Source organism: Alosa pseudoharengus, unplaced genomic scaffold (genome assembly GCF_046254945.1).
Source record: "Alosa pseudoharengus isolate Yale_2024_CS ecotype anadromous, Long Island Sound unplaced genomic scaffold, YU_APseudo_1.1 YU_APseudo_1.1_scf_7, whole genome shotgun sequence".
Taxonomy (NCBI): Eukaryota; Metazoa; Chordata; class Actinopteri; order Clupeiformes; family Clupeidae; genus Alosa; species Alosa pseudoharengus.
Genome location: NW_027468859.1, coordinates 17,848,972 through 17,858,571, shown reverse-complemented (window position 1 = coordinate 17,858,571; position 9,600 = coordinate 17,848,972). Strand labels below are relative to the sequence as shown.

The following is a 9,600-nucleotide window of genomic DNA, read 5'->3' as shown; positions in this document are numbered from 1 at the left end:
TGATCAAACGCTTACATCACGTGGGTTAACAGGAAGTGCTTGCTGAATGTCAACCGTTCCAAGAAGCATGTAGCCTGCTGACCTGTGTTTTCTTCTCATTTCACCTTGTTCGATCAGTATTCAGTTGCAGCTCTATGGCTTGTTTTTTCAGGAGAAAGATTGCTACTCAGGTATGGCTGATCTATTGTTCACTTCTATCCTCTTCGAACGTAAAAATAATAGTTAAGTCAGTGTAATCAGCTTCAGAGATTGAAAAAAAAAACACTTAGGCTAGTTAACAGTATTGTTTTGATGGATACGCTTGAATTGATTATCAATTATTTACCGTTTGAGGCTCAGCTTTTACTAATGACACTGTTTTCACAGCTGTCGAGGATATTTGGACATAAGGAGGACGTCTTCATACCAGCTATCTCTGCTATTCCAGTGTCAAAGAAACAGTTAAGTCTCTCTCTGTCTGTCTGTGTTTGTGTGTGTGTGAACAGTTGACCCACTTCATTGTCAGCAATGATGAGATGGTAATATCACCAAAGGCTTGAATGATCACTTATGGATTGAATGATCATTTAATAGAGCAATTCCACAAGACATTTCTATCATATGCTATTATTGTAGTAGTGCCCACTGGAGTTTGTGAAGGCCTTGTCATAATGGAATATGATGCATTTGCTGAAGCACTGGCATGCATAAGATGGATGTTGGCTTGACTGTGTCTTCCTCTGTTTGATTATTATAGGATAAGTCCAGACCTCCAGCTGTCTGTGAGTTCTCTTGTGAGAAACGGCTTCCTCTCTTCTGACGGGGACTTCAAGACAAAGACAGAGTCACTGGCAATACAGGTCTGAAACCCCAGTGAGATCATTTAGTCAGGCATAACTGTCAAATCTTTATGTGGCGGATTTTATTCAGATTAATTCATGCCATAGATTAAAGGTGCAGTCAGCGATTGTATGCATGTTCAAGCCCACACAATTTTTTGTCACATTTAGCGAACATCTCCTCACAATGTGCTAGCTGCCCATCCCGTTAGTAGACTGTCTCTGTAGGCAGCCCAAAAACAGTGGAAATAAACAAAGTGGAAGCAGCCTGTCCCCCAAATAAGAAAGATACGACACACTATGTGGAGTTTCTCTGGGATTATTGAAGAGAGAGGTGAACTACCTCTGTGGTGTGTTTAGTTTGGTCCTTTGGTTATTTTGGATTTAAATCTAAACATAAACAAACGCGATGTCATGCGCAATCGCTGATTGTACCTGTAACAGTTCAATCATAAATTTCAATCTGCATGCGTGTTCATATTTATTCACTGTTTACATTCTCCTTCAGTTAAAGGCAGATGAAGTGATCGAAGAAGTCATCCCTTCCCGTGGAGGAATACATTTCAGAATAAATAAAATAATACTCGCTAAGGTAAATGTTGTACTTTGTCATTGGAGCCCTTGAAGTTACATCTTGTACTTGTCTTTTTGTTCTTTCCGAAATCTCATCCTGTAAATAACATGCATTGAACAAAGTTATTTTTGCTTTTGTTGTAGTTTAGGTTGGTATTAGTTTCATATATGACCATATTTCCTTTCATTGTGTTTACAGAAACTATTAGAACAACTTCATAAGGATCCCCAGAGGTTTGGAGTCCAGAGTGAGTTTTTCAGAGGCATCCATGGGAGAAAAACACTAGTGGAGTTCAGGTCTGCCTTCCTATCTCCGCACCTGTTAGAGGGCAGAATATATCCCTCATATTTTCGTGATTTTGAAGTGCCTTATTTAAAAACAGAGTAGCTGCACACTCTGATCTCTTGATAAATTGGCTGTGCGCCAAAGCATTGGTCATTAATAAAGTTATCAAGTGATTAGAGTGTGTGTCAACTTCTTGATAACCTCCTGGCCAGCACCTCTATTTGGGTGTACATTCCTCCTCCACCTTTGTTTTGAAGCTTTGAGATTTTTTTCTGAGTGGGTTAATGACACCCTTTTCAGTGATGTAACAATCTCAAAACACATATTTATTTTTGCTTTATAAAGACTAAGCTCATTGAGTAAACTGTATGTACTAGGCCTAAAATAGGAGACACATCCGCATGATAAAGGAAGCAGTGTTGTACTATTCTCGTCCTCTTGATCTGCACTTTTTTATTAAATACTTGCACCTTTGGAAAATACATTCATATATGCAGATTCTCCTATCTACCTGTGAAATGTGTATCTTTCATTCTTGTCTTCCAGCTCTCCCAACATTGCAAAGAAGTTTCACGCAGGACACCTCCGTTCCACAATAATAGGTAATTGTCCACAGTGATCAAGTTTCACTTTATTTATCTTTAGAAAAGGAAATTAAAAGCACCGGCAGATGCCAACAACATTGACAACACAGCACAGGACACACAACAACAGCACAGGACACACAACAATGGAGACACTCCTTCCCCTAAAAAAACAATTAGTGAATCCACTTGGACAGTACACAGGAACATCTGTCGTTATCAGCATGGACTAAATAAGCAAATAAATAATCACATAATGTATAAAAGATACAAGAAATCAGTCAAGTGAATTCAGGTTCCTGATAGCCACAGGAATAGAAGAATCCCTGGCACGTCTAGTTCTTAATAGAGGTAAACGGCGACCTGTGGTAGCTGTACCCCAACCACCTTAGATGCTACATTAACCAGCTTCGTTAGCTTACGCTTGCTGGTCATTGAAAGACCACTGTACCACACCACAATACAAAATGTCAAGACTGATTCAATAAAATAAAACACCGGTAAAACAAAGTCATCAGAGTCCTGCACACACTAAATGAGTGATGAGAGCAAGAGCAATGGTCTTGCTAGGTGAAAGGAGCACAGAATTTGTCTGTGACTGTAACTGTGATGTCTTTCTGTAACCAGTAGTGGGTGTACTTGTGGTGTGTCAAAAACCACACTTTTTTTGTTGCCAACATGTCTTCAGGGTGTTTTGTGTATTTTTGGCTTCTCTTAGGAAACTTCATTTCCAACCTGAAAGTGGCCTTGGGGAATGAAGTCATCAGGGTGAATTATTTAGGGGACTGGGGAATGCAGTTTGGTAAGTCAGTTCACATACAGTTTATACTGTCAATATGTGGATAGCCTACTGTATGTATGTAACAGTAGGCATTTGTTTTAAAGTGATACACCATGTTTGTCCCCCCCCCCCCCACACACACACACACACACATCAATTTGTTAATGAAGAAATATTGAACCAAAAATGCTGTAACATTGTTTTAAAGGTCAATGTTTTTTTTTTTTCATCATTCAGGATTGCTGGGAGCTGGCTTTCAGCGTTTGGGATCTCAGGACAAACTCCGAGATAATCCCTTACAACACCTTTTCGATGTGAGTTCTCGGCCCAAACTGTATCAAACTCATCTCTCTCTGTGTAGAGTGCTATTATGGCCACCTTACACCAAACAACTTTGACAAGATTTGGGAAAGATTCTTGAAAAATTGTAGTCTTTTAACTAATGACCCCCTTTCAAGCTTTACTCAAAAGACTCCAGTCTTACAAGAATCTTTCCCAAATCTTGTCAAAGTTGTTTGGTATAAGGAGGCCATTAGTGTAGTGTCACATCAGCACAGCTTGACCACGCTAATTTCAACCAAAATGAAAATGTTACTCTTCAGTGTAGCCCTGATACATTGAATCCATTTTGATTTTAGTTGGTTTATGATTAGCATGGTGTCAAGTTTAGCTCATTCTCTGATTATTTTTCACTGTCACACAGGTATACGTCCAGATTAACAGGGAGGCTGAGAACGACGAGGCCATCCAGGAGGCTGCACGAGAATTCTTCAGGCATCTAGAAGATGGGGATGAACAGTCTTTGTCACTATGGAAACAGTTTCGTGAAATTACGGTGGACGAGTACAAACGTATTTACAAGGTAACGTCAGAAAGAGTTTAAAAGCATCATGTTGACCACCATGCCACTTTCCATCAATACCAGGGAATGGCAGTTCTTACAGGGAGGCTACGCTGGGTATGTTACTGAGGTGTTCCATTCACATTGCATCTGCTGCAGCGCATACGTTCAAAAAGATAGACCAGTCTTCTAAAACAGTTTTTACGTGTCGTGAACGAAACGCTGCAGTTACGTGTCCGGTGTAGCCTCCCTTTTTGCCAGTTGTCATTTAGTCATGTTTGCATTTGCACACATTTGAAATTTGAGTAAAAAAGTTACATTATTTAACATGTCAGTGCATGGTATAGGATATTTTAATGTTATATTATCAGTGTAGCATTTGACTGTGAGACATATCATATATCATCGTATATCACACGTAGGCCTAAAGGATGTCACAAGCTTGTTTTGAGTCAAAAAGTTGTCTTGGCTTATTTTGGCATGATCATTTAGTTTACAGATCCAGCAGTCAGCCAGGAGTGAATATGTGAAGTTAAAATGAACTGGGTGAAAAAAGATAATGTGTGCTGTCTGCACTTTTGACCACTGGTCAGCGGTTAGGTGTTCACTTCGACCACTACAGCGGGGAGTCCTTTCACCAGAGCAAAACACAGGATGTGCTGCAGCAACTCAGGGACCTTGGCCTGCTGAAAGTCACAGAGTACGTCATCATAGCAGACATTTATGGTGTGTGTGTGTGTACGTGTGTGTGTGTACGTGTGTGTGTGTGGGTTTGCCCTGTGTCTCTTTACCCATGTTGTATGCTTTAGAGGGCAAGTTACGTTATTTTGGCAAAGAGGTCCTGATCTATCTACTTGCCTAGACAAATGATATAAAGAAAGACCGATGTGTGCAGAGCATTGATTATTTTGATTTAGTCTTGTGTCTACTATCATCCCCACTGAGACCGGTCTGAAGCTGTCACCCAGGTTTACAGTGAGTTGTCCTCTGGTTTGTAGGAAAGGGACTGGTGTCGTGGACGTCTCCCCAACAGGCGACATGTCAAACTATGCCATAGTGCAGCGTAGCGATGGCACCTCACTCTATATCACAAGGTATATCAGCTATCCTTTACATGATCCCATCTTTACAGTCACCGTTTCTGCTGCTCATATCAGTGACCAATGACCACTGTAAGCAAAGTAGTAATCAAAATTGTGAGTAATGTTTTTAGTAGTTATTCTTTCATCAAACCTGTTTAACTTCAAGTCTGTAACCGATGACCATGTTTTCAGAGATATTGCTGCTGCATTAGACAGGAAAGAAAAATATGACTTCGATGACATGATCTATGTGGTAAGGCATCTCTAATTTTTAGATTACCCAGATTGTCAAAGTTGCTCCAGTTATGCAGCGCTTAAAACCCTCTCCTTTTCCCTCCTCCCTAAAGACGGACAAAAGTCAAGGCGTTCATTTCCGGCAGCTCTTCCAGATCCTTCTGGCCATGCAGCATCCATGGGCCGAGAGGTATCTGATCACACACTCTATGCACTCTCTAGCCAAACAGATTCCACACATAAGGCTTATAACAGAGGAAAAACAGGATGATGTCTACAAAGTTCAGTCTGTCTTTTAGTTTGGACTTCAAACGGTCAACAGGTTAACAGTGTCAACACCAGAGAGTATTTGTCCTTTAAAACACAGTCAGTCCTTAGAATGTTAAAATTATCATTAGAAACTGGCTTACTTCTCTGAAAACCAAGACCTGTGTGTTGTGTTTGGTTGCCGGATGATGGCTATCTGCGTTTGCTGCAGGTGTCGCCACGTGCCCTTCGGCCTTGTCCAGGGCATGAGCACGCGGCGGGGGGAGGTGGTGTTTCTGGAGGACGTGCTGGACGAAGCACGGAACCGGATGCTGAGGAACATGAGCCAGAGCAGAAGTACGACACACACACACACATACACACACACACACACACATACATTATGCATTCAGAAATACACTCCTACAAAACCACAAGATGCTAGGTTTTGGAGTCAGGAGTGCTTAATCGCACTTACACATGCAGGCAGTGATTAAAAAAACAAGAGTCATTGGGCTATAAGAACAACTGTGGTATTGAGGACTAGTGAGCCGCATATTCTCACGCTGTCTTTCACCCTCTTTCAGCTACTAAAGACCTGGATGACCCCGAGGACACTGCTGAGAAAGTGGGAATCAGTGCTCTCATAGTTCAGGTAGGGTGTGTTTCCTCTGTCCTAGTCCAGAACAAGTAGCCTGAGTGAACCCAGACGACCCTGTGAGCGCATTTGAGTTTGCTCTACAGGTCCGTCCGTCTTCCCATTCAAGCCCATTCAGTTAGCAGTGTGTTGAACACTACCAATGACTGCACTCATGGCATCAGCGTTGAACAAACCTGAACACCTGCATTTAAATACTTCAGTTATGGGGTGCTGTGGTGCAACTGGCCACACACACACACACACACGCACGCTGTGTTCCCGTTTTTTCTATTGGGCCCACGTGCCCACGGAGACCCAGGTTCAAGTCTGACCCGGGTCATTTCCTGATCCCACCCCACCCCATCTCCCTTCCACTCCCTTCCTGTCGCTCACTTCACTGTCCTATCCAACCCCCCCCAAACATATCCTTTATTTACAAGAAAGATGTACCGGTATTTGTTTCATAGCTGGTTATGGAAATAGAAAGTGAACGAAGCATCCTCAGACCAATTAAGCTCAACTGAGAATGCTGTGATGTTATCCAGGCTACAAAAGTAGCCAAATTTAGTGCAGATGCATCTATTTACATAGTGCCTTTAACACTTCATATGATGCATTGGAATTTGTCTTGTCTTTCATCAGTATGTTAATGACTGTGGACACTGTTGCCTGAGAGTGACTGATTGTGGTTGTGTGTTGCCCACTGACATTTCCCCTCAGGACTTTAAGGGCCCCGTCACGTCCGATTACAAGTTTGACTGGGACCGGGTGCTGCAGTCCCAGGGGGACACGGGGGTTTTCCTGCAGTACACACACGCTCGCCTGCGCAGGTGAGCAGCGCTGCCTGCTGGAGTCAGCTCTGGTGCTCACACACACACACACACACGCTTGCGCTGAATGCGGTGCTGGAGACTCATCTCGTTCAGTTTGTGTTGTCGTTCAGTTGCATTGATTTGCTCCCGTCGCTTTTGTCAAAAAGTCAAAGAGAAATGTTCTGAAACTGCTGCACCAACGGAAAGCACCCGCCAATGAAATTACAATTACGCTGCAAGGCATACACCATAGTGAACACCCCCGATCAGTTACGCAACGCAACGCAAGCGTGTGAGAGCAGGGTAAGGGAACCCAGATGACACCAGAACACAGTCACAGTCACATACACAGAAGCCATAATATAAAATGTTTGAAAGATCATTTAAAAAACTACCCCATCTATTTAATTTGATCAATATCTTACGTGTGTCTTTGTGAAACCCACTTCCCTTCAGCTTGATCCGAATGTATGACGGAGCAGAGGAGAGCAGCTGTGACCCAGTGCTTCTGCAAGATAAGAGGAGCATATTGATCCTCCAGCACCTCTTGCGGTAAGATATACTGTACTCAGACTGACACGTTCATTTGGGGGATATGAATGACTTTCATCTTTTTCATTTGGGGGATATGAATGACTTTCATCTTTTTCTCCATTCTAAACCATACTGTATATTTAGAAAGGGTCTCACAACTGTACACAGTGGCTGAATTAAATGATTGCATGTCAAGAAAGTACAATCTCTCACTGTATTTCTCACACCAGAGGCATTATAATGTTGGACAGGGTAAGGTCACGTGAGCAAATCTGAACTCTGATTGTTCAGACAGGGAACTCTGAAAGATGCAATTGATTGGTTTGAGCTGAACCCTTGAGCTGTGTGGTGCATTATTATAACCTGAGATCACTGTTTTATTATCTGGGCAGGTATGATGAAGTGCTCCACCAGTGCGACCAAGAATTACAACCCAGATATTTGGTCAACTTCCTCATGACACTGTGGTAAGTACTTTTGTATTCAGTGCCAGACCCTTACTATACACAGAACATTTGTCTTAAATATTGTTATAAATCAATTAATTAATTGATTGTATTGATTACATCATTATCAATCCTTTTGCACATTGTATTTTGTTTCTATGATTTTCTTTTGTATTTAATTCAGATTTTTCCTTATGTCATTTTCTCATTTTAGCCACTTGGTGGCGTCTGCACACAAGGAATTACCCGTAAAAGGGAGCCCGCCTGCTGTGGCCCAGGTAGATTCTCACCTCATTGACCATAATCAGAACAATTCAGTTAGCTGCTAGGCAGTCATGGACAAGGTAATCAGGCTTTGGTGGAATTCTAGGAGGTAATTTCTACACAGGGATGACCCAGACATAACACCAGAGGTGCGTTCAAATTCCTTGAACAGAGGCGAACGTTCATGGCAAACATGTTTGTCTGAACAGATACTGTACATTTGAACGATTTTGTGTAACATTCCCTCTCAACGGTCCAACTTTCCATCCAACTCCCAACATGTTCGCAGAGAACTACATGTACCTCTTGAAACTGTTTGCAAAAAACAGAAAACTGTTTGCAAACTGCTACAAACGTTCGCAAATTAGAACTCGCCTCAAGCTAACACTCAGTCCAGACGCAGTGGTGATCTATAGACCTTAAACATGAAAGACTAGAGAATTGCCTCTTGGTTATTTCAACAGATATTAAAATGTGCATAGTGCCTTTACTGTGAACTGTTGTGACCTGTCTGTGCTGAAGTAACTTTTCCTGTTCAACTGAATGTCCTGTACCCACTTAACTTACCAGTAGCATAATAGGCCCCAATGGACTCGATGATTTGAGTTGTCTTGTCAACTCATTGGTCTCATTTCTCTCTTTCTAAACAGGCTCGGCTGCAGTTGTTTGGTGGCGCTTGCACTGTGCTGGCCAATGGCATGGCTATACTGGGGATTGTGCCTGTTGATAAAATGTGACTGGAAAAAGTGTTTTTAATAAAACAAATATATAAACCACTTTTTTGTGGGTCATATTTTCAGAAGAAACAAGGAAAAGCCAGTCACAGAGTGGTCATATGTGTATGGCTTTTGTTTTCAGATCAGTTCTCTTAAACTCTAACTGGGTCCTTGGTACTAAGATACAATATTAATTATCTCAATGGCAGTCAGAAACAAACCACCAATCTAGTTACATGTGAATCAAGCTATTGCCCTTACATGTAAAACAAGCTATAATTCCATTAACATATGCACCGTCAAGGTACAAAGCATCTGATCTTATTGAGGTCCTCTTGCTACACTCTAAAAAAAAATCAATTATGAAGAAAAACATGCTTAAATCACAAACATCATGTTTGTGTTAAACATCCTGAAACTAAGATGAGGGCACTTTAAAGGGTCTCGTTATATTGTGGGTAGGCCTGCTGCCTTCTACGTTTTCATTTTATTAAGTACATATGTAGCGAACCAGCAGCATTCATTACCACTGACTCCACAAGGTCTGACTCTCACAAGCCAGTAAAGTAATCCGTATATGGTGTGGGTGTATGTTTGAACCTTTAGGCATGCGGCATGCCATTTCATGTCTGTCAAACATAAAAGGTGTGAACCTGAGCATGGCTGTCAAACAAAGCTGCATGTCATTACAAATGTGACGAGATGCTTACAAACGTGTCATACGTGACATGACTAGTACATTT

The 9,600-nt window shown here is 41.7% G+C and overlaps 1 protein-coding gene across 2 annotated transcripts; it reads left to right on the top strand.

The window, feature by feature from the left end:
* Nucleotides 1-18: 18 nt before the first annotated feature.
* Nucleotides 19-8,914, top strand: rars2 (arginyl-tRNA synthetase 2, mitochondrial). Of its 2 annotated transcripts, XM_076272146.1 has the most exons (20): nucleotides 19-170; nucleotides 367-440; nucleotides 737-839; nucleotides 1,327-1,410; nucleotides 1,591-1,688; nucleotides 2,224-2,279; nucleotides 2,980-3,063; nucleotides 3,280-3,356; nucleotides 3,746-3,904; nucleotides 4,477-4,583; nucleotides 4,882-4,977; nucleotides 5,158-5,218; nucleotides 5,313-5,389; nucleotides 5,678-5,802; nucleotides 6,033-6,100; nucleotides 6,806-6,915; nucleotides 7,354-7,449; nucleotides 7,824-7,898; nucleotides 8,092-8,155; nucleotides 8,792-8,914. In XM_076272146.1, the coding sequence occupies exons 1-20, from the start codon at nucleotides 135-137 to the stop codon at nucleotides 8,876-8,878; spliced, it is 1,737 nt and encodes a 578-aa protein (XP_076128261.1). In that variant the 5' UTR covers nucleotides 19-134; the 3' UTR covers nucleotides 8,879-8,914. The 2 variants fall into 2 exon arrangements, with proteins under 2 accessions (XP_076128261.1, XP_076128262.1); XM_076272147.1 differs by lacking the exons at nucleotides 19-170; nucleotides 367-440; nucleotides 737-839; nucleotides 1,327-1,410 and having other exon boundaries at nucleotides 1,627-1,639.
* Nucleotides 8,915-9,600: the final 686 nt, after the last annotated feature.

Bases quoted from the DNA above. Each gene is read 5' to 3' on its own strand.
- rars2 (XM_076272146.1), top strand. From the start codon at position 135: ATGGCTTGTTTTTTCAGGAGAAAGATTGCTACTCAG. The intron at 1,689-2,223 runs GTCTGCCTTCCT...CTTGTCTTCCAG, and splicing joins AAAACACTAGTGGAGTTCAG to CTCTCCCAACATTGCAAAGA. The intron at 5,219-5,312 runs GTAAGGCATCTC...TCCTCCCTAAAG, and splicing joins TCGATGACATGATCTATGTG to ACGGACAAAAGTCAAGGCGT.